Genomic DNA, 24,910 nt, shown 5'->3' with positions numbered 1-24,910 from the left:
TGAGGCTTCAAACCCATTTTATTATGACAAATGTACAAGATCAGATTTATAAGAAATAACAGTAAAGTTAACAAAAAGGTAAGGAGCAGACAAAACACCAACATCAGTCTACGAGCATCTATACACAGTGGACAGGCGTCTTTCCTCCCAGATTCATCATGAGGTAAAAATCAAACTGTGAACACTTCAGTCATTGGCACCGACTTCCTGCCTGCATCCATCGCAGCCTTTCTCCCTCTCTTCTCTCCTCTCTCCTACACAGGTTATTTCATAACCGTGACATCCACATGAATACATTCTCCGTCTCTCGGTGGAGAATTAAACAGGGTTACAAACAGCACATAGACGTTCCTTTACTCTGACTCAACACTTCTAGTACATCTGTAGAATTGGGTTTTCTATAATCTGTCCATCTAATCTAAAGCTAAATATTGTGTATAGAAGTTTAAGCTGTGTGCACTGCAGGCAGCACATATAAATGTTTTGTCTTGGAAGTCTTGTTCAGGCCGTAGCCGGTATCAAAACAGTATGATAAATAGAGTGGTTTATCCTCTGAAGACCATGCTGAGACTAATGTACAAAATATTTTACAAACAGGCCTCGTTTCTTCTCTTCCATCAGATTCAGATGTCCTAGTTTTTTTCCTGTGATAATCCTTTCACTGCTTCTGTAACGTGCCTTTAGTAGGTCAGCGCATGCTTCCCTCTGCAGTTTCACTGCACATGACGACAGATTTCACGAGTCCTTCAGCACTGCTGTGACTGAAACGTGCCAAAGTTTTATGGTTTTCCTAAAAAACTGTTGTGCCAATATTACTTCCTACAAAAGAAAACTATTAAAAACTCATGCAATCCCAAAGAATTGCCCAATATATTTTTTCATGATTAAAAAATGCCTCTAAATATATTACAGCAAAAACTACAGATATACACACAGACTGGTTCCAGCAGAGGTCACTGAAGTCATTGGTTTGTTTTTTAGTTTCCACCATTCATAAACTGCATCCTGACTGTCGCTTCAACACTAACTTCTCCACTAAATTCTTCATTTTTCACCATCTTGCTCCCGTTTGAGGTCTTAAAAGTTGCCAGTTTACTACAACTTGACCTGAATGTCAACTCAAGATGATGAAAATAGAGAATGAGGATAGAAAAACGTTTTTTGTAGATTCAGGGGAAGAATGAAAAAAGAAAAGATGGCTGTTTGGAGCTTAGTGTTACTTTAGTTAATGCAGGTCTATGAAGGAAAATAATGTACAAAGCAAATAAGACACTTTACAACAACAAATAAAAGTTTAGATATACAAAAAATACATTATTAAAAAACAAAATCACAAAAGGAAACATGATGTCATAACTAGACTAGATGTGAAGATGAGGAGGGACGAGAGTTTATTTCAGTTCACCAGACACTGATGTTAAAATCATTATATACGTATGTATGTATACAATATACAAAAGCTACTCTATCAACAGAACAGTTCTGGGGGAAGGCAGACAGATGACGGTTGGTCGACTGGTTTTTAGTCCTAAAGGTTAATTGACAAGAATAAATAATGTCATCTTAAACAACCTCCAATTATGTCTTGAAAGAAAAAGCCAGAATACAAACAGGAACCACTCATTTACTTTGTCACGGAGAGTTAAATGTAAAGATTGATACCACTCGTGTGTTGACGCAGATCTCTGTGTTTCATATAAGGCTTTAGCTAGCAGATGGTTAGCCTAGCTTTGCATAAAGACTGGTTCTGCCCAAAGGTAACAAAACACACTAATTGGCACTTTTCACTCATTAACACTAATTAACACTTCGTATCTCATCTATTAAATAGTTAATAACCTTTGTAAATCCACACAGGATTTAACAGATGAGACTGAACGTGTCTGTGAGTCAGGAAGCTGTCGGCAGGTGAACTTTCACCTGTTACCTCAGAACATGTGTCAAATATTCATGTTACCATTGTGGTGTACAATATGACAACAAACAGTCTGATGACCTAGATGATCATCATCGTACCTGAAGTTCTGTTAAAAGTAAAATTAAAATCACTTTGAAACATGTTTTCATTCATGTTCGGATTCATTTACAAAGTTGAAGGTTAAAATCGTTCTTAGAGATGGAGACGTGATAACATCGTCCATCAGAGTTCATCATCCATAAGCTGCTGCTGCTGCTGATAGCTTAGCATGTCACAGCCACAGTAGGAAGATGCTCTGGTCTCTGTCTGACCAGGACAAACAGTCCTGTAGCTTATTAAGACGGTCTGTTAGGATAAGCTAAGCTAAGCTAACTGGCTGTAGCATTATATTAACTGTACAGACATATGAGTGACACCAATCCTCTCATCTAACTGTGCCTGGAGGCATTTTTCCCAAAATGTAAAACTCTTTGAATAATGATGGAATGATTTGTTTTCTCCTAAAAACCTCCCAGTCATCGATGTTAACCCTTTCAGTGACAACAGACGAGAAGAGGAGCTGAACAAATGTTGGATGGAGGGAAACAAAAGCAGAGGATGTGACAGGTTTGTAGATGAAGGATGTGTTTGGCAGTGGAGCTGGATGATGTGATTGTTTGCAGGTAAACTGAGGAGAGTTTGGTGCCCTTATTCGCTGTCCCGTCCCACAGGGACAGCATCAGACTGGGTACACACTGGATCCAGTTCTATCTGTAGTCGAGACTCCAGATGACGCAAGTAAAAAGGACGACAGGAAGTGTTGGCGGGTGAGGGAATAATAAAGTTAAGCAATATAAAAATACAATACCACAAAAAAAAAGAACAGTCCACCATTTTGTTTTGTTTTTTACAAGTCTTCGTTATTGCAGACGTAGTCCACGAGGTCTGTGACGCCTAACAGGTCGTCTTCGTCATCGTCCTGCGCCGCCATCTCTGGACCAACCAGCCCGTTTGGTCCCACGCCAGCGGCTGCTGTGGCACTCGCGTTTTTGGGCGGTGTCTCCAGGTTTGTGATGACACCTGGAGCGGTGGTGGTGGGCCGGCTGGCGAGGCCCTCGAGGCTCTTAATCGGGCTCTGTCCGTTGGTGGATGGCACCTCGCCTGCGTTTGTTCCCTTTGACTCCTCGTCAGTTTTTTCAGCTGCTTTCTTCTCCTTCGGTTTCTCCTCCGGCTCCTCGTCGTCATCGTCCGAGTCAATGCGGTTCACGCGTTTACGGACAGGACGATCCTCCGATGATGATTCGTCCGAGTCATCGTCCGAGTCATCCTCTTCAGAGGCTCTCCTGCGTTTTAGGGCGAGCCGCCTGCGCCGCTGCCGGGAGTCTTCCTCCGAGGAGTCGGCTCTCCTCTTCAGCCTCCGATCTCTCGACTCCTCCTCAGACTCTCTGGAGAAACTCGCTGCAGAGAGAACACAGGAGGAACTGTCAGCTGCGTCACAGATACTTCATGTTTATCATGATGACATGTTTTCTGTACACCTACAGTGGTGCTTGAAAGTTTGTGAACCCTTTAGAATTTTCTATATTTCTGCATAAATATGACCTAAAACAACATCAGATTTTCACAAAGTACTAAAAGTAGATAAAGAGAACCCATGAGACAAAAACATTATACTTGGTCATTTATGTATTGAGGAAAATGATCCAATATTACATATCTGTGAGTGGCAAAAGTATGTGACCCTTTGCTTTCAGTATCTGGTGTGACCTTGTGTAGCAATAACTGCAACTAAACGTTTCCGGTTAGTCCTGATTAGTCCTGCACATCGGCTTGGAGGAAGTTAACCCATTCCTCCGTACAGACAAGCTTCAACTCTGGGATGTTGGTGGGTTTCCTCACATGAACTGCTCGCTTCAGGTCCTTTCATTTCGATTGGATAAAGGTCAGGACTTTGACTTGGCCATACCAAAACATTAACTTTGTTCTTCTTTAACCATTTTTTGGTTGAACAACTCGTGTGCTTAGGGTCGTTGTCTTGCTGCATGACCCACATTCTCTTGAGATTCAGTGCACGGACTGATGTCCTGACATTTTCCTTTAGGATTTGCTGGTATAATTCAGAATTCATTGTTCCATCAATGATGGCAAGCCGTCCTGGCCCAGATGCAGCAAAACAGGCCCAAACCATGATACTACCACCGCCATGTTTCACAGAAGGGATAAGGTTCTTATGCTGGAATGCAGTGTTTTCCTTTCTCCAAACATAACGCTTCTCATTTAAACCAAAAAGTTCAAAACATTTTTCCAATGGCCTTCTGGCTTGTCCACATGCTCTTTAGCAAACTGCAGACGGGCAGCAATGTTCTTTTTGGAGAGCAGTGGCTTTCTCCTTGCTACCCTGCCATCTACACCAATAGTTGTTCACTGTTCTACTGACGGTGGACTCATGAACATTAATATTAGTCAATGTGAGAGAGACCTTTAGTTGCTTAGAAGTTACCCTAGGATCCTTTATGACCTCGCCGATGATTATACGTCTTGCTCTTGGAGTGATCTTTGTTGGTCGACCACTCCTGGGGAGGTTAACAGTGATCTTGAATTTGCTCCATTTGTACTAGGGCTGCCCCCAAATAGTCGACCAAGCACTGGTCGACCAAAAAATCATTAGCCGACCAAAATTTCATTGGTCGATTGGTCACAGGAAAAAAAAAAAAAAAACATTTGGAGCCTTGTCTTGTCAAAATTAAGTCATATATATATATATATATATATATATATATATATATATATATATATATATATATATATATATATATATATATATATATATATATATATAAAAAAAATCGGTCTAAATGACGACCAAGAAAATCCTTGGTCGGGGGCGGCCCTAATTTGTACACAATCTGTGTGACTGTGGATTGGTGGAGTCAAACTCTTTAGAGATGGTTTTGTAACCTTTTCAGGCCCGATGAGCATCAACAACTCTTTTTCTGAGGTGCTCAGAAATCTCCTTTGTTCGTGCCATGATACACCTTCACAAACATGTGTTGTGAAGATCAGACTTTGATAGACCCCTGTTCTTTAGAACAGGGTGCCCACTGATTGTCTGATTGTCATCCCATTGATTGAAAACACCTGACTCTAATTTCACCTTCAAATTAACTGCCAATCCTAGAGGTTCACTTACTTTTGCCACTCACAGATATGTAATATTGGATCATTTTCCTCAATACATAAATGGCCAAGTATAATATTTTTGTCTCATTTGTTTAATTGGGTTCTCTTTATCTACTTTAAGGACTTGTGTGAAAATCTGATGATGTTTTAGGTCATATTTATGCAGAAATATAGAAAATTCTAAAGGGTTCACAAACTTTCAAGCACCACTGTATGATCAATACATTGCCATACTGTACATACCGATTAGTTTGTTTTGTTTTGTTTTTAAGGAGATTAAACAGCTGATTAACAGAGTTTCATTCTTCTAAAGAAATACTTCACAAGTTTATTTGTTTTAAAGCCAAACTACAGTGATTAAACTGCAGATCAGCTCCTCTGACATCAGCAGCAGACACTGATCACATCAATCACACTGTGATCTTAAAACTGAACATTGATCCAGTTTGTGACTGACCCTCGCTGTCGGAGCTGTCCTGCTGATGTCTCGGCTTCATTTTGACTCGGTTGGTTTCAGCCTGAGAGCCTTCGGACTCGGACGTCTCGCAGTAGTTCACCCGCTTCTTCTGACTTCGCCGAGACCGCCGCCGACTCATGTCCAGGTCGCTGTCGCTGAACTCACTGGAGCCTTCAGTCACTGCACACATACATTATTATTATTACTCAAATATAAAATATCACAAATTGTTTATAAATAATAATAAATAAATTAAAAACATTCATTTGAAATTGCCCAAATGAAGTTCGTCAGTAAATGATCACATTTAAAAAGATGGAGGCTGAATAATTTCATCAAAATTACTGAAATTATTAGTTTTTTTTCACATTGATGATCAGTTTCTGGTGACTGATAAATTAATTGATCAACTGATGATTTAGCATTAATTAAATTCTGATGAAGTGAAGTCCTGGTTTGTAATCATCTGCTGTGTCTGTTAAATAACATTTAATGTTGATTTACGACATTTTATTATAAAACTGAGTGAGAATAAAAACATACCATCTATACATAGGAATATTTATATATTTATTTATGAGCCAATATATCGGCATTCTAATTTGTCTAATTCTGAAAACAATACAAATCGTGATAATTATTAATAATTAAAACTCTTCAGTGGTGTCTAACTAAACTAGAGTAAAGAGAAACTGCGTGATTCTAACTCCTATAATCTATTTACCTATTTCATCTTCGTCCTCCTCATCCGTCTCCTCCTCTTCGTCGTCAGAGTAGCCCTTCGGTCTCCGTTTCTTCCTGGAGCTTTGTCGTCGTTTTGGTAACTTCCTGCTCCGTGAAGTCGTTCGATGTTTCCCGCTGCTGTTGCTGCCAAAGTCGCTGTTGTTGGAGTCGGCCTCAGTTTCGGCCTCCGAGTCGTTATCGGTTACCACAAACTCTTCCTCTGAGCTGAGAAGACATAAAGAAATATAATATATATACTGTTTGTATACATCTCTGACAGAAGACAGTATACAACCAAGTCTTCCTCTGAGCTGCAGACTCACATCATACAGAAACAAACTGTCACCTACAGTGTGTACAGACGTCTGTGACAGAGTTCAGCTGATCAAACTTTGTCTTCCCACCTTTCACTGAGGCAAAACTCTTCCTCGCTCTCCTCTTCGTCCACCGTGCTGTCACTGTCCAAGTCGTTCAGTCGCCGCCGTTTCTTCCTGCGCTGACCGGCAGCGACGGCGACTCGAGGCGGCCGGCCGTTTTCTTTGTTCTCCTCTGATTGGAGGATGGTGGACATGTCCTTTCCTCTGTGGCCTGTGATGTTGGCCATGTCTTTACCTCGACCAGCTCCTGAAAAACACCACGAGTCATCAGCTTCAATATCAACACACTTCTCACATTCAAGGACAACACTTTTGTGCTGTTGTTGTCGTCCACAGTTAACGGAGATATCGACACATCTTTCATGTCTGAGTCAGCAGCCAATTAGCTTAGCTTAGCATCAAGACTGGAAATAAAAGGAAACATCTAGCCTGGCTACATCCAGACATTAGCTCATGTTCCTGTTGTTTGTACTGTTGATCTATTTCTTTATGTTTATGTGTATCTGGACTCTGGAAAGAGATTTTAGTATTGATCTCACCTCCACCTTCAGCTTCTTTGACGTCTTCTTCTATCGCCTCCTCGATCGCCTCATCAAACTCGTCAAACCTGTAAAATTAACATTGACAATAATTACATTTTATGTATAACAGTGATATTTACATTGTACTTGTCAGTTGAATTGATCAGTTCATCACTCTTCTCTCTGCTGGAGCCCGTCATAAAACCTGAACATCAGCAGCTCAGTCACCTGAACAGGTGAACTGACTGATGTGGTGATTGATTATCACTCATGTATTAACTGATGAGGCCCAACAGTAATCTGAACACGGCGCCCCCTGCAGGATGCTTCAGGTGTCACTGTTCTGTTTCAAGTGTAAAATAACATTGAGTCATCGCTGTGTAAGTGTACATTACACACACACACACACACACACACACTATCCAACACTTCATTATTCTGTGTCAGTGTATTATAACACTGTAGTTCTACTTTATTGATACTATTGTATCTTAATATAAACTGTTGTATTATGATATTCTTTACTATCACAGTATTACACAGTATTATTACTGTATACTGCTCATGTATTATATATATATATATATATATATATATATATATATATATATATATATATATATATATATATATATATATATATATATATATATTTGGACAGGGTTCGGGTCACAGGGGATCAGCCTGTATGTATGCTGCCGGTGCCACGCTCCACCACTTTTTATTCCAAGCGAAGAAATGAAACATTCACAGTTTTTAATCCGGTTGAATGTTAACATGTTAAAGTGATGAATCGCTAAAACTACTCAGTTTTATGGCACGTGTTGAATAACGGTTGACAAATCTGAACAGCCCTGAATGCACAACTCGTTACATTATGTGACATATAATAATATAATATAATATAATATAATATAATATATGTTTGGTCCTGTCATTCACTCTGCGTTTCACCCACCTACACATTCAAAACAAGTAACTAAGACTTACAGCGCAGCAACAGAAGCAGCAGCTGGATGCTGCCGGAGTTCAGGCATGTTCACGGTGACAAATATGGAAACCCATTTCCACCAGTTAAAGAAAAGGATCAGTTGAAAGCTAAGCTTGATATCAGCCTACACACAACTGGACTTGTTTCACACGCATTCAATCAATTCATTTATAGAACTGAAGGTAATTTAATGCATATAATTATTATCCATTAATTATATTAATTATATAATTTGTAACATATCTTTATTCATTTGATTTAAACAGTTATTTATCTCTTTTCTTCTTTCGTCTCTCAAACGTGTGAATTTTCTCCTGATGAATCAAATTAGATCTAAACCGGCAAACTGATTATTAATACAAAATAATGATATTATGAGATATTAAAAGTGTGTCTGAGACCTGTAGCTGATGGATTTCTTGGCCCTCGTTGACCTTCGACCCCAGCTCTTACTCTTCTTCACTTCTTTCTTCTCTTTGATGATGACTGGTTTTTCTGCCTCTTCCTCCACCTGCGAACAGTCAGAGTTTATGTTACAAACACCAACAGGTAAAGATTTAAAATATTTATAACATTCATATTTATTTACTCACTGAGGGCGTGATGATGTTTTCAACACTGATTCCAACATAGATAAGTCGCTCTTTCCTGGAGGGGATAAAACACATGAACACAGTCAAACATCCTCACCACCAAAAAACGACACAAACATGGAAATAATAATTTAAATGTTGTTTACTGTGAATGAACAACACGTCTCACCTCCTCTCAGCTCGCTCCTTCTTCTTCAAAGCAGCGTCCAGATTCTGGAGCTGCTCTTCTAGTTTGTCACAGAGCTGCTTCTACAGAGACAATCAAGACAAACATCATACTGATCATATTTAATTCATCTTATCTTTAATATTTGTTTTCATTTTTTAAATCTCAAAATCGTTTTTCTCTGACAGTACGTACGTGTTGACACGGCGGACAGAACCATTCTCCATCAGGGATGATCATGAGAGGAGGCCTCAGACAGGCCGTGTGATACCCGCTGTCACATGAATCACACAACAATATCTGCAAACGACACGTCAATAATCAATAATCAATTCATCGTTCACATCATTGTTATCAAACATTCAACATCAAACTTTACCTGATCATCTTCACCTGTTTTATATCAAATATCTAAATATCTCCAAACTAAATGCACCTTGAGAGATATTTGTATTATTATTATGGGATGTTCTCACCAGCTCAGTGTGATAGACCAGTGTTTCCAGGATCATATATAAACTATATGTTGTTATTATTATGGGATGTTCTCACCAGCTCAGGGTGATTTGGAAGACCACAGTGTTTACAGGGGTCGTCGTTTGGAGGTAGGTCGTCATCTGAGGACGTCGAGGAGTCCGAGCTTCGTCGTTCTCTGTTACGATTACGCCTCTTCCTGCTTCGCTCCACCTTGTAGTCTTCATCGCTGTCATCCTCTTCCTCACTCTCCTCCTCTTCGCTTGACTCTTCATCGCTGTTGTCGTCGTCTTCATCGTCTGAGCCTTTCTTTTTACGCCGCGTTCGTGTGTTGGACCATCGAACCCTTCGTCTCTTTCTCCCCTGAAACAAAAACATGTTGCTGAGTTGAAGGACGGATCATTCAATCCTTTGAACTGAAAAGTGAATTACTTTATTTTTCAGTTTCATTCAACTGGTCCTGTAACTTTGATTTGTTTAGTTGTTTTTATTTTCCAAAGTCCGACTGGTTTCAGTTCAAACACGCTAACACCAGGCTGCATATTTTGGAAACATCATCCATATACTTTAATAAAAGAGCTTTGTGGAAGATACAAACTTAGTGATGAATCTCACCTTAGGTTTGGGTTGACCATCCTGATCGGCCTTTTTTTCTCTTGGTTTCTTCTGAACTGCTTTCTCCTTCTCCTCGTCTTCCTCATCCTCCTCTTTTTCCTTGTCCTCTTTGTCGGTGTCACGTTTGTCAGCCGGTGGAGTGGCCTGTGATTTCTCCAGCTTCCTGTCGTGGATCTCGACAGCCTTCGGTGTTGGTTTAGAGATTCTCGGTGATCTCCGGAGAGATCTGCCGGTGTTTGTATCAGACTCAGAGTCTCCTTGTCTTTCCTCTCTCTGGAGTTCAGCTTTTCTTCGCTGAGCTGGACGTTTCATTTTTTGACGAACGCCTTCCTCCAGAGCATCTGACGGAGCTTTGCCACCATTCGCCACCTCTTTTTTTGTTGCAGACTCCTCTTCTTCACTTTTGCCTTTACTTTCCTCGACAGTGGGCTTTTTGGTCTCTGATTCTTTCTCCGTGCCGGTTGAAGATTTGCTGCCTGGTTCTTTGCTCACATTTTGGTGGGCAGATTCCTCCATTTTGGTTGAGGTTTCAGTCTCTTTGTGAGCATCTTTCTTCTTTGTTTTATCAGTTTTTGAGGTTTTATCGTCTTTACTTTCTTTGTGATGTTGCTCACTGTCATTTTGAAGTTTTTCATCGTCTGTGTCCTTTTTATTCTCCCTTTTACTTCCTGATGATGGAGGATCTGCCTTGTCTGTTTTATCATCAGACACTTTCTCCTGTTCTGTGTCCGGCCTTTCTGGATTTTTATCAGATTCTTTAGAGACGTTTGTCTTCTCAGCAGGACCGGAGGGTTTATCTTTCCCTTCAGACGAGTCATCCGTCATCGTCTGTGCCTCTGAGTTCATCTCTGTTTTGTCATCCTCTTGTGGCTTTGTCAGATCGTGTCTAACGGCCACTGCTTCTACCTCCATAGGCTCGGAAGTACACTGGCTGATCTTGCCAACATCATGTGTTGTTCTGACAGATTTCTTTACATCTTCAGGCTTTCCCGTCTTCTCGGCGTTAGTCTTGGAGGCTTTCTCTGGAGTCTTCTCTGAATCTTTGATATTATCCAGCATCGCAACAGGTTTACATGAGTCTGATTTCAGAGCAACAGAAGAATCTAAACTCTGGTTAGTGTTGCGTTTGTCTTCTGATTTCTCACCGATTGGTGGTTTATCTGCCTTTTTAATGACATTCGCGCTCTGTGTTACTTCTTGTGTGTCTGTACTATCACTGTCTTTGAGTATTTCTGTTTTTCCAGTGACCGATGGTGACACTGTGTTTTCAGAGTCAACAGATTTCTTTGCAGACTTATCTGGTTTCTCTACATTAGTCTCACATGTCTCTGTTTCTTTAGCACCGCTCACCTCCCTTTGCTTTATTTCTGTTATATTCATCTGTGACGTCTTGTTTTCTTCAGACTGACTCGACTCTGATGTGTCTACGTCGGCACAGGCTGATTTTTCCTCTGAATCTTTGGATTTAACTTTCTCAGACTCTCCACTTGTTAATGTTTTCTTACTTTCCATTAATGTCTTGGTCTTCTCTCCTGTACAAGACTCTTTTTTATCTGCTCGTTTGGATTCTTTTGCTTTTTCATGCTCTTCATGACTGGACGACTTCTCAGGTGCATTATAAACATCCTTAGGTGTAGGTGGCGGTTCTTCTTTCTTCTCTTTTGATTCAGTGTTTTCCTTTTCTACCTTTGTATCTTCATTTTTCTCGTCTGTTTGTTGCGATGTGATTGCCCCTGTGACCTTCTCTACACTGCGAGCTTCATCCATTTTATCTTTGACGTCATCATTTTTATCTTTCACGGCATCGTTCTTATCTTTCACGGCATCCGTTTGATCTTTCACGTCATCGTTTTTATCTTTCACGGCATCCGTTTGATCTTTCACGGCATCCGCTTTATCTTTCACGGCATCGTTTTTATCTTTCACGGCATCCGCTTTATCTTTCACGGCATCCGCTTTATCTTTCACGGTATCGTTTTTATCTTTCACGGCATCCGCTTCATCTTTCACGGCATCGTATTTATCTTTCACGGCATCCGCTTTATCTTTCACGGCATCCGCTTTATCTTTCACGGCATCCGCTTTATCTTTCACGGCATCCGCTTTATCTTTCACGGCATCGTTTTTATCTTTCACGGCATCCGCTTTGTCTTTCACGGCATCCGCTTTATCTTTCACGGCATCGTTTTTATCTTTCACGGCATCCGCTTTGTCTTTCACGGTATCGTTTTTATCTTTCACGGCATCGTTTTTATCTTTCACGGCATCCGTTTTATCTTTCACGGCATCCGCTTTATCTTTCACGGCATCCTTTTCTGTGGATGGCAACTCTTTTTCTGTGGTTTCTTCAGTTTGAGCTGCAGCTTGTTCAGTCGTCTGCTCTTTGTCTTTTAGTGACTCGATCAGATGACTGTTGAACTCTTTGTCTGATGACGGCTGAACTTCACCATTAACATGATCATTTATAGTCTTTGTCTGTTCAGGAGTCGACTCACTTCTCAGAGAGTCTTTCACCTGAGAAACAGACGGGTTCTGAACTATAATGCTGCTGTTTTTGTCAAAGTCTTCACTGAACTTCATCCCTCTCTTTTTCAAAGGGATTTTGGCCTGTTGGTCGTTCTTCAGAGCCTGCTGAATCTCTTCAGCAGTGTTCTTCTTGGCCTCCTCTCGTTTTTCTGCCTTCGCTGACGTACTTCTTGTCTCAGTGGCCGGTTCTCTTGTTTCTGTGCTCATTTTAGAGTTGGACACCTCCATCGGCTCTTCTTTAATGTTCTGGACTTTTGTAATGATGCCGAGATCCACATCAGACTTTTCTGAGGACAGTTCTGCTTCAGGTTTACCTTCAGTGATGCCGTTCAGTGACGATTTGGCCTCAGAAGCTTCTGGTATCAAATTATCTGTGTCATTATTCTCCGTCTTTGGTGAGACTGGACAAACAGCCTTGTTGGAGTCTTTGCTGTCTTCATCTGATGTGTCATCCGTCTTCTTGACTTCACCTGTAACGTAATTTTGAAAATGGAAAATTAAGATGAGAGGAGAGAATCTTTGAATTTGGTTTAAAGTTATGGTGTCACATAACTGAAAACAAAACAATTCACATCAAAATCATCATTCTTATTTTCTACAATTCTTGTTTGTTTGTTGTTTGTGATAACGTTACGCTCACAGAACACAATAAAGGCAGAACTTGACGGGACAAACTCAAGTTATCTTGTAGATGATCTTTTTTAAAAAGCCAATTAACGTCCACTTCAGCACTTAACAAAACTTCTGGTGGAAGACAACAACGTTCAGCGTTTTGATCGACAGGTTTGCAGAAAGCTGACGCTGCAGGAGAGATGCTGAACTCTCTTTTTCAACCTTTTCCACAAAAACATTCAACCACTGATGTTGGTCAGTTGAATACACTTGCATCTAATTTTTCTCAAACAAACTCTTGTCTGCGACTGTTTCACATTTCAGTAACAACTGTTATCCACGTTGGTGCAGTCTGCAGGTCTGTCAGGTGGACGAGCTGTTTTCTTCATGGAGATGGCTGTGTGTGTGTGTGTGTGTGTGTGTGTGTGTGTGTGTTGCTGCAGCATGATGTGCACGCTGCACTGTTCCACCTTTTCACAAACATAATGTTATTAAGTGTATAAAAATCAATATTTGTAATCTATCAATCAGTTCAGAATGATAGAAGATAACAATATGGATTAGTATGTGTTATGTATTGTTTTTATCAAACAACCCAAATAAATATGTGAACTAACATAATTAGTCATTTAAGAATCAAACTTTGACCTTCTGCTTTCTGTTTCTCCTCCTGGCCATCACGTTTGGCTTCTTGGTCTTTTTTTAACAGCTCCGGATCAATTTGTGTCTTCAGCAGAGCGACGACTTCAGCCAGTTCATTTCTGTCTCTACAGAACAGAACAGGAGATTCATTTAACATCTCAGTTTCAGAGTACATAAAACTCATTAACATTTCATTTTCATGTCACAGCGCCTGCAGCATGTTTACTCCATTTAAATCGCTTCTGTCTGCTTACTTGACGATGCACTTCCACGACGACCCGTCCAGGTCATCCTGTTCCTCCACGTAAACACGCACGTTGTCGTCTTGGTCCAGTTGAAACCAGTACATCTGACCGTCTTTGTCCCGGCCAATCGGCTGCAGCCGCATCTTATCTGGGTCCTCCTCATTGATGGCAGTTTTAAACTTCACGTTTTCATCAAACTGACACTCACACAAATACTGCAGAAAGAAGAAAACACCAACAGAACCTTGAAAATTATACCAAAACATGTAAACATGATGTATTGTTCATAAAAAAATGAAGAGAACACTTAATGGTCCTAGTATAACACCAAGTCAGTTAAAGTTCAGGGATATCAATCTGTCTGTTTAGGAAGCACAAGTGATTGTGAATTCGTTTCAGCTGCTTTGGTGCAAATGAAAGTGACAACAGGTGCAATGGAGAGGCAAAAACAAGACAACCTCCAAAAGGGGAATGGTTCTTCATGTGGTGGCCACAGACGGTTGCTCTCTCCTGATCCTTCCCAACTAATTCTTCTCTAGTTTTGTGTTCTGCTAGTGTCCTCGTCACTACTGGTAGCATGAGGCGGTACCTGCAGCCCAATCAGGTTGCACAGATAGTCCAGCTCCTGTAGGATGGCACATCCATATGTGCAGTTGTCAGAAGGTTTGCTGTGTCTCCAAGCACAGTCTCAAGAGCATGGAGGAGATACCAGGAGACCACCCGTTACACGAGGAGAGCTGGACAGAGCCGTAGAAGGGGCAACAACCAAGCAGCAGAACCGGGATCTGCTCCTTTGAGCGAGGAGGAACCTGAGGAGCACTGCCAGAGCCCTACTGTTTCTGACTATTTAGAGTAACCGATTAACCTAACTTCTGCATGTCTTTGGATTGTGGGAGGAAACCGGAGTAATCCGGAGAAAACCCACACAGGGGAGAACATGCAAACAGAAAGGCCCTGCCCGGTCTCAAACCCAGGTCCTTCTTCCTGGGGGGCAACAGCACTAACTATATATTTATACATATATTTATACAAATATCACTGTATATGTTGATGCTGTTCATTTATTGCTCTGTGCACATGACACAGACACTTCTTCCTTCCACTGTGGGAGTTTTTGGGGCACTGTAAATAGTGGATAAATGTCATACTCATAGATAAAATGGTGGACAATGAATATAGAGACTACACAGTAAATACTGTTTGATATCAGACAGCTTTATATTGAATTCAGCCATCATTGTTATAAATCTAATCTTTATGTTTTCCTGCTGTAACAAGTCTAAATATACGGTTAAAAAGTTGTTTTACTGTCTGAGGTTACACCACAGTGCCTTTCTCTAAAATCTTTTCTTGAATAAAAAAAACGTAATAATGTTAATATGTGGAGCAACCTAAATACCACTGATAACTACATAAATAAAGTGTGTATTTACTTTAAGTATGGCTGCCTTGCAGTCCGTCTGCATCTCCTTGTATCCTTTCTGTTCCAGTTCCCATGCCCACGTCGTGTTGAACTCCTGACAGACCTGACAGACAACCAGACATCTCATCAGCAAAATATTACATGACACGTCTAATCTGTACTTTATACTGTAAACAATACACACAACACATTTACCGTCTGTTTCCTTCATACACACAACACATTTACTGTCTGACAGACAACAACAATAATTTCTGGTTACAATCACACAACAACCAGGTGAGATGATGGCGACACTTTGTTGAACAGGAGAACAGTTTAATAAAAACTAAAGTATAACAGTATTACAGTAGTTATATAAGTATTAATCAGAATCAGAATTACTTTATTATCCCCTAGGGGAAATTGTTTAAGTAGTTATGCGAGTATTAAATTAGTTGTGAGTATTACAGTAACTACAGTATTACTCACAACTTATTTAATACTCACATAACTACTGTGATACTTATACAACTACTGTGATATTTATAACTACTGTTATACTTATATTACTACTGTGATATTTATAACTACTGTGATACTTACACAACTACTGTGATACTTATATAAGTGTGTCAGTAGTTAGAAGTAGTGTTTTAATGGACAGTCTAATTATGTGTGATAGTGATGAAACATTAAGAATCAAAGTTAGCTAACTGCTAACTGCCTCGTTTAGCTAACCGTTTTGGTTTTATGGGAATTCAACACGTCTCTGGCAGCAACAGCAAACTGTTTTCAACAAAATAAAAGCCTGCTTTAAATGAGCTGACATCACTAACAGCAGACTGACTGGTGGATCGTTTCAAAACACCAAATATTTTTCTCAGGAGTGAATAACAGACTTAAATTCATCAGGGTGAAACAAACATGACTCTAAATCAGGGGTCTCAAACTCAAATTAGTTTGGGGCCACTGCTGGTACTGTCATTTTGTAGAAGGGTCACTACAGCGTTCAAGTACTACAAGAAGCCGCAATACTAATGAAAATAGTAGTTTTTATTTCCATGATTAACATTGTAATAAAAAAATTCAAAAAGGAGTTTGTATACAATTTTATATGATTAGCTTTTAACAGTTAATGAAAAATCTTTTTTCCCTATTCTTGAAGTAGGGAAAGTACTACTGAACTAACAAAAGAAATACATTTGTACTTTATTTCTTGCCAGACACCTGGCAACACTTCTGCTCATATTTTCTTCATATTTAACAAGATATCCGTATGCACATTAGTGAGCTGGGGTCCGGCAGTTTGAGCCCCCCGCTCTGAATTAATGCCAGTGTTGTGTGTCAGCTGGAAGGTACATTTTTGGTAACACGTTCACGTACCAGCTTCACATGGTGATAATATGTCAGTTCTGTTTATGACTGGTCCTGCTGTCAACCAAATGTTGTACCAAATTTTACAAATCTAAAAAACAATATTGTTCTATTACACTTTATTACACATGCATTATGTGTCAGTAAGTATAAAAAATACACTTGTACCTTTATGAGATACTTCTCCCATCTGTCTGCTGACACAGACTTGCCGATCTTCCTCAACAACTTGACGTGAAGATCAACGAGCAGCTTTGGAACTGAAAAAAGAAAAGAAAGAAGATCCAGTCACTCCATTACTCACAGACTTGTGTGTGTGTGTGTGTGTGTGTGTGTGTGTGTGTGTGTGTGTGTGTGTGTGTGTGTGTATGTATGTATGTATGTATGTATGTATATATATATATATATATATATATATATATATATATGAGTGGAATTTCTTGCTTTCTTAATGTGTTTGAGACCATCAGTTGTGTTGTGCAGAGCTAGGGTTGGTACACAGTTCATTACAGTGAATAACCCTATTCGACTACTGTTCCGATCCATAATATGGCAAGAACCACTCAGCTAAGTACAGAGACTTAGACTTAGACTTAGACTTAGACTTCACTTTATTGATCCCGTTGGGATGACTCCCTCAGGGAAATTGAATTTCCAGCAGCATACAGTTCACGAGAAAATAGACTCTTAGCAAAAATAGAGAATAAAGATAGGAATAGAACAAAATACAATAGAATACAATAAAAATAGATTAAAATAAAATAGGATAAATAAAATAAAATAAAATAAATGTGAATGTAGGACTGTATATTTGTTATTGTACAGAAATTATTGCACGAAAGTGAGAGTGTCCAGGTATGTATGTGAATAAATAGATAAATAGATAAATAAGTTATTGCAGAGAAACAACAGTCCATCATTACTTTAAGACATGAAGGTCAGTCAATCCGGAAAATATCAAGAACTTTGAATGTATCCTCAAGTGCAGTCGCAAAAACCATCAAACACATGATGAAACTGGCTCTCATGAGGACCGCCCCAGGACAGGAAGACCAAGAGTTACCTCTGCTGCAGAGGATAAGTTCATTAGAGTTACCAGACTCAGATTAGAGCCCACAGAAATGCTTCACAGAGTTCAAGTAGCAGACACATCTCAACATCAACTGTTCAGAGGAGACTGTGTGAATCAGGCCTTCATGGTCGTATTGCTGCACAGAAGCCACTACTGAGGAAGAACATGAAGAAGAAGAGGTGTTTGGACCAAGAAACACCAGGAATGGACATCAGAACAGTGGAAATCTGTACTTTGGACGCAGAAAAGGTGAGCGGATGGTTTCTGCATGTGTGGTTCCCACCGTGAAGCATGGAGGAGGAGGTGTGATGGTGTGGGGGGACTTATGATGATTATTCAAAATTCAAGGCACACTGAACCAGCATGGCTACCACCGCATTCTGCAACCACATGCCATCACATCTGGTTTGTGCTTAAGCGGGATTTATGGTTCTGCGTCAGGTCGACGGCGTACCTACGCCGTAGCTACGCCGTCGACGCAGACCCCTATGCCGAACATCTGCGTCACTTGACGCGCGCCTCCCAAAAATCCTAACTACGCGTCGAAACGGCGCAGACAGCAGGGACATGCGACGCGGACCTCGAGGGCTGTGATTGGTCCGCGTTACATCATTTCCGGGTCGCAGCGTTCAAAGGACGTACAGACCACCTCCTCACACGTCTTCTCCTTCGTTTGGTATTTAACATTTGCCCTAGAAGCATTTGTTCTTCAATATCGATCAGCTCCAGCTCCAAAAGTATCCTCTCTCGCTCAGTCGCCATTGTTCAATGTACTGTTTACCAGAGACCAGGCGTGTTCACTCCCGCTTCTGGCGTAACCGGAAAGTAAACACTCCAGGTACGAATGCATGCGGTTTCGTTACTCAGCGCCCCCTAGCGTTGTGGCGGTGAATTACCACGCGATGCATAGACACCGCCGCACTACTATAAATGAAAAATCACGGCGATCATGTTCGCCGACGCCTAGGCGCACAATCGACGCAGAACCATAAATCCCGCTTTAGTGGGACCATCATCTGTTTTTCAACAGGACAATGACCCCAAACACACCTCCAGGCTTTGTAATGGCTATCTGACCAAGAAGGAGAGTGATGGAGTGCTGCGTCAGATGACCTGGCCTCCACAATCACCCAACCTAAACCCAGCTGAGATGGTTTGGGATGAGTTGGACTGTAGAGTGAAGGTAAAGCAGCCAACAAGTGCTCAGCACCTCTGGGAACTCCTTCAAGACTGTTGGAAACCATCCAGGCGACGACCTCATGAATCTGACTGAGAGAATGTCAGGAGTGAGCAAAGCTGTCATCAAAGCAGAAGGTGGCCATTTTGAAGAATCTAAAATATAAATCATATTCTGGTTAACACTTTTTTTTTACTGCATAATTCCATATGTTCCTTCATAGTTTGGATGTCTTCAGTAATGATCTGATGGGGCAGCTGTAGCTCAGGAAGTAGAGCGGGTCGTCTAATAATCAGAAGGTCGCTGGTTCGAATCCCGGCTCCCCCCCAGCTGCATGTCGAAGTGTCCTTGAGCAAGATACTGAACCCCAAATTGCTCCTGATGAGCATCAGTGCAGCCTCCGCCATCAGTGTGTGAATGTGTGCGTAAATGGGTGAATTTGGTGAAAGTGTTGTAAAGCGCTTTGAGCTGTCAGTAGACTGGAAAAGCGCTATAGAAATGCAAGGCCATCTACAATGTAGAAAATAATATAAATAAAGAAAAACCATTGAATGAGAAGGTGTGTCCAAACTTTTATATAAATATATACACACATACATCGACGTGTAGAATTTATTTGTGTATATATTTATCATATGTGTTTTTCAAAGATGTCCACTGAACATGTTGATCAGTAGACTTATTTTTTAAATCTGGGATGTTAACATGCTGGTGTTTAAAACACAGTAAGGTGAGTTTATTTTAATGGAGGGAAAAAACACTCAGTCAGGAAGATTTCAGACAGAGGTGCGCCTGCGCAGAGCAGCTCTGCTCAATTAAAAAAATAGTCAAGTCAGACATAATGAGCAACACAAACGGAAGTACCATGACGTTTCTTTAATACAAACGTAGATGGAGGAGGATCACTGAGAGGATACGTTCCATTGAATGTGTAGAAATAATACATATACTAATTTAATAGTTAATCAATGCACAGCGACGTCATCAGTGTTTCTTTTAATTAACAGGAGCATTATGTGAGCTCCAGAAAAGCTTTATTTTGAAAGCTTAAACCGGAAGCCGTCGCTATTAGTACTACTTTGACGGAATCCGTGTGAACCACTCCAAAATATTTTAACTGTAAATAAAGTGCACAAACGCGTGCCCGACACACACAATAACACATTCACCAATAGATTATCTGAATCCATGACGTGTTGCATTAATGATCACCCTCTTTATCGCCTCGCAAACACTAATAACACAACATTATCAGCACACATTTCTGCCTGTGTTGTGTTACGAGTATCGTTACAACAGCAGATAAAGGCTGCTTGAAAAAATTAAGCCCTATTCAAAAGCTCAAAAGTGAGAGAAAACCTCGACTCATTCGGCGGACTCACATCTTAATAATCATTAAATAAAGCGTGGACATATTTTCCACTTCGAACAGCAGCTCTGAGGCGCAGTTAACTTCTATTTAAGTAAAAACGAAGGTTAGAAAACCACACAATAACACACGACCAGCTAACTAGCTGCTAGCCTGTTAGCACGGTACCATTCTCATTAATGGTGAAGTCTGTCCTCCTCCCGCTAGCAGCTGGCTGTTTTTCTGACTCACCTGAGGATTTGTCCTGTAGGTATCTCTCCAGCTGAGGAAAGGTGAGCTCCGGTAAGTCCAACAACGCTCCGTAGCGCTCCAAGAACGAGCAAATCACGGCGTAATTTGGACACAAACCGGGGACAGAACTCGCCGTTGCCGCCGGAGCAGCCATCTTTTCCACACCAGTGTCAAGCCGTCCGGAATAGAATGTGACACTTCCGGTCTTAACAAAATAAAACGCTGAAGGACGTCAGTTTAATTTTTTTAAAAATAATTATTATTATCAGAACTGCGAATTTATTGATTTTCTTGATTTTATTTTGGTCCATCTGTAGAGGGACCATGTACAATATTAAACATAAATGCTGTTATTTGATGCACTGTACCAGAGTTAGCTTAGATCTAATTTACATCTGCAGTCTGTCACCAGACTGAGAGAATAAACTTATACAGCCCAAATTCATAATCACATCGCCTCAGTGGGCTCTACAGTCTGTACAGTGAACGACACTCTGTCCTCAGACCCTTGATTCAAGTGAGGAAAAACTTCACATGTTGAGAAAAAAACACGTTTTAACAGGAAAAAAGAAATGTTAGAAATCTCAGCAAGATCCACAGAAGAGGATCCTGACCCAGGACGGACAGATGTGCAATACATGTCACATCACATGGACAGAACAGAACAACAAAATCACACTTTACAAGTTGCATCGACAGAAAATTGCAAAAAAGAAAATTGCAGGAGGAGGAGGAGCAGGAGGAGCAGGGGGAGCAGGTAGAAGAGAGGAGCAGGAGGAGAAGGTAGAAGAGAGGAGCAGGGGGAGCAGGAGGAGAAGGTAGAAGAGAGGAGCAGGGGGAGCAGGTAGAAGAGAGGAGCAGGAGGAGAAGGTAGAAGAGAGGAGCAGGAGGAGAAGGTAGAAGAGAGGAGCAGGGGGAGCAGGAGGAGAAGGTAGAAGAGAGGAGCAGGAGGAGAAGGTAGAAGAGAGGAGCAGGGGGAGCAGGAGGAGAAGGTAGAAGAGAGGAGCAGGGGGAGCAGGAGGAGAAGGTAGAAGAGAGGAGCAGGGGGAGCAGGAGGAGAAGGTAGAAGAGAGGAGCAGGGGGAGCAGGTAGAAGAGAGGAGCAGGAGGAGGAGGAGGAAGCTGTAGAGAGTGAGAGAGCGACACAGCTTGCAGCTTGTTGGAACAGAAAACAGAAACAGAAGTTACAGAACTGTGATGTTAGTCAGCATCAACAGATTGTTTCTGGTCGGCAGGACAATGTGGATTCTTATACTAATGGTAAGAGACTCATTGAGACTGAGACCGACCCACTGAAGAAGCTAGCAGTCGAAGTCAAGGACTAATTAAAGGTTAAGTCAAAGAAATACGTTTTGAGTTTAGATTTAAAGGTGTCAATAGAGCCAGACTGTCTGATGTCAGCTGGGAGGTTATGTAGCACTGAGTTCTCTCCCAAGACAGCTTAACAACCATTCACACCTGGGCTCACCTAGCACTAGCAACCCACATGGTCAGTTGGGTCAACGGCTCTGAAACTGTGTGTGAATGTGATCCAGAATAGACCTTGATAACTTTTGGCGCTGATCCACAAAAAGAGATCCAGGATTTTTTCCTCACTTTCTTTAAAATGATGAGTCAGGGCGTTTCCAACATTTTGGTTAGTTTGTCAGAATAATAAACGGATCTGAACAATCAGGTGTATTCAGGCAGCGAGTATCTGTGATAAGCTCAGAAGGGACTGTTGGGACTTTGATGATTTAATTTTAGTGAGAAGTTTTATTGCAACCATTTTCTTTAAAATGATCCACAGTCGACTCACACGTGTCGTCATGATTTAATGTTTGTTTGTTTCAGAGCGACAGATGACGACCGGCTGCAAACTGCTGCAAACTAAGAAACTGCACATTTATCAACGAGGAGTGATGGATGACGTGTGTGTGCGATACTAATATGGACATGACAGGGCGCTCTGGTACACACACACACACACACACACACACACACACACACACACACACACACACACACACACACACACACACACACACACACACACACACACACACACACACACACACACACACACACACACAGCATGAAAAGTTCAAACAGAAAAACTGAGTCTTTTTTTACTTCAGCTATCTTTATTTCACATTAATTTGTACACAATAAATACAGTTAAACATCCACTGGTGTGTGAATACGAGTGTGGGCAGTTTGAATTTTAGATTCAGACTTCTTTAACAAGTTAACAACAACTTCTCTTTATCGATACAAACAGGGTAAATGCAAACTTTAAAAATAAGTTTGATGTCATTCAGATCTCAGGGAGATCAACGAGAACACAGCAACATGGCTGACGGATATCTCTTTTCCTCTGATCTAATTCAACTAAGGTTTAATACATTTTTTAACCTAATTCTACATAAAAAGAAAAAAGTAATATTATATCTGTGCTATTATCTGTACAGATATCCATCTCCAAGCTCTCTGTAAACTATCATCATTTCAAAAACAATATATGATCAAAAGGTCGACAGTACGATGGCTATTTAAGGCTAAATAACACAAGAAAAAAACTCTTACCAACGAATCTGGTAAACAAAACAGCAAACAAGAAATATCCAACAAACACATAGAATCCACAAAAATACTGAAGAGGAAGAAGAAGACATGAAAAAGTGCTTCACTATGACAGGATAGTTCTGGTTTCTGTTGTTTAAACTGGACAGCTAGCAGCTCAGGATGGTTTCCTCCTTAAAAATAAAAGCATGTTACAACTGCACATGATCTCAGTGTAAACTGTCACTTTCAGCGTCGTCACAACAGATTACATGTGTTCAGTTTCCCTTCAGGAACTTCTGCTGCAGAGAAAACTAACATAAGATCAATACAAACGTCGAGGATCCATTAATGTGATCAGGTTCTTCCCACCGACAACAATCAACTACAATTGCCACTTTTCCCTTTTTAATGTAACTGTGGAGTTACTGAGAGGAGAGAAGAAGAGGAGGTAAGGAGGAGATGAGAGGAGGAGGAGAGGAGGAGATGAGAGGAGAGGAGAGAGGAGGAGAGGAGAGGAGGAGAGGAGAGGAGGAGCTGAGAGGAGAGGAGGAGAGAAGAGAGGAGAGGACCAGCCTCGTCCCTGCTGGAGTTTGATTGAGTGTGGAGACAACCAGATGTTTGGTTTGTGATGAAAAAAACATGTTAACTAACATGTTGACAACATATTTAATAAACATGTTGACAACATATAATAAAGGTGTTGACAACATGTTGATGACACGTTTAACGTCGTTGCATAGAAGAAATCAAACTGTGAAAAGTCTCAACATCAGTTTGTGAAAATGAGACGAGGAGCTGCAGGAAGTGACACAGTGACGCTGACTGTTCACGTTAGAAACACGTATTTAACATGTTCTCCTTTGGACTGGTGTGTGTGTGTGTGTGTGTGAATTTTGTACGAGTGAATAACATTGTGTTACCTGTTGTATTCATTTCTTACACAAACAGGTTTACTGTGTGTTTTACTGTATATCACCATGTGACGGTCACATGATTTATATTCAAATCCTAATTATGGGTCAAACAGAAGTTAAACACCAAGTACGCAGTGGATGTAACAACTGAACATCAGAGGAAGTTAAACAGTTGAGAGAAAGTCGTCCACACAGACCCTCAGAGTGAAAACACAAAGTGAAGGAGCTCCTCCGTCCTCCACTCATCTTCACAGGGTTCAGTCTATTTTCAGTTTCCTCCAGAAGCTCGTTGAGAGGTTCACACCAGCGTGATCTCCACCTCCTCCCTCCTCTTCACCTGCCCACGAGGATGCTGCTTTGGGGGTGGAGGAGCAGCACGGACCTGGAAACATCCATCAATCAATCAATGAATCAATCAATAAAAACAGATATCAATGCCCGGTTTTTGTTTGAGAATGAAGCAGCAGAAACACACAGAAACAGTCAGCTCTTATTCAACACACAATATGTCTCTGAATCAGAACATGTGTATGGAGGGCCAGCGGGGCTGCTCAGAACCTCCACTTCTGGAGAAGATAGTCGGTGAAGATCCAGACCTTCTGAAGAATCAACAGTTGCAGTCACATCAGATTCTGCTCAGAGATTACCGTTTAACTTTTTGGATTAAAAAGTGGATTTCTGTTCTGTTGGAGATTCAGGAGCTAATGCTAACTTAGCTTTGACAAAATGTGTGTGTGTGTGTTTACTGACCGGTCTGATGGTGCTGGACACGCTCTCTGGGTATTTGGGAGGCTGAGGGGAGCTTT

The 24,910-nt window shown here is 40.9% G+C and overlaps 2 protein-coding genes across 2 annotated transcripts in view; both read right to left on the bottom strand.

The window, feature by feature from the left end:
* Positions 1 to 20,801, bottom strand: rsf1b.1 (remodeling and spacing factor 1b, tandem duplicate 1). Its single transcript, XM_073479238.1, has 16 exons — positions 20,648 to 20,801; positions 16,967 to 17,058; positions 15,453 to 15,545; positions 14,029 to 14,234; positions 13,781 to 13,899; positions 9,995 to 12,990; positions 9,458 to 9,742; positions 9,101 to 9,205; positions 8,909 to 8,988; positions 8,740 to 8,794; positions 8,548 to 8,657; positions 7,174 to 7,241; positions 6,662 to 6,881; positions 6,259 to 6,482; positions 5,535 to 5,714; positions 1 to 3,355 (listed from the first exon to the last, which is right to left on the bottom strand). The coding sequence occupies exons 1-16, from the start codon at positions 20,799 to 20,801 to the stop codon at positions 2,805 to 2,807; spliced, it is 5,538 nt and encodes a 1,845-aa protein (XP_073335339.1). The 3' UTR covers positions 1 to 2,804.
* A 1,948-nt stretch (positions 20,802 to 22,749) lies between these two features.
* The window catches only part of LOC141007196 (F-BAR and double SH3 domains protein 2-like), a 31,637-nt gene continuing 29,476 nt past the window's right edge, over positions 22,750 to 24,910 (bottom strand). The window contains exons 19-20 of the mRNA XM_073479547.1: positions 24,855 to 24,910; positions 22,750 to 24,486 (exon numbers count right to left, since the gene is read on the bottom strand). The exon at positions 24,855 to 24,910 is cut by the window's right edge and continues 9 nt beyond it. Coding sequence (XP_073335648.1) covers positions 24,403 to 24,486; positions 24,855 to 24,910 — 140 coding nt within the window. The 3' untranslated portion in view covers positions 22,750 to 24,402. The remainder of the gene's footprint in view (positions 24,487 to 24,854) is intronic.

Source organism: Pagrus major, chromosome 13, assembly GCF_040436345.1.
Source record: "Pagrus major chromosome 13, Pma_NU_1.0".
NCBI classification, from domain to species: domain Eukaryota; kingdom Metazoa; phylum Chordata; class Actinopteri; order Spariformes; family Sparidae; genus Pagrus; species Pagrus major.
Note: the sequence above shows the minus strand (reverse complement) of the source record. Positions and strands in the feature narration are given on the sequence as shown.

Excerpts from the sequence above, each read along its gene's own strand:
- rsf1b.1 (XM_073479238.1), bottom strand. The coding sequence starts at position 20,801 with ATGGCTGCTCCGGCGGCAACGGCGAGTTCTGTCCCCGGTTTGTGTCCA. Across the intron at positions 8,795-8,908 it reads AAGGAGCGAGCTGAGAGGAG|GAAAGAGCGACTTATCTATG; the intron begins GTGAGACGTGTT and ends TATCCCCTCCAG. Across the intron at positions 3,356-5,534 it reads GGACAGCTCCGACAGCGAGG|CGAGTTTCTCCAGAGAGTCT; the intron begins GTCAGTCACAAA and ends TTCTCTCTGCAG.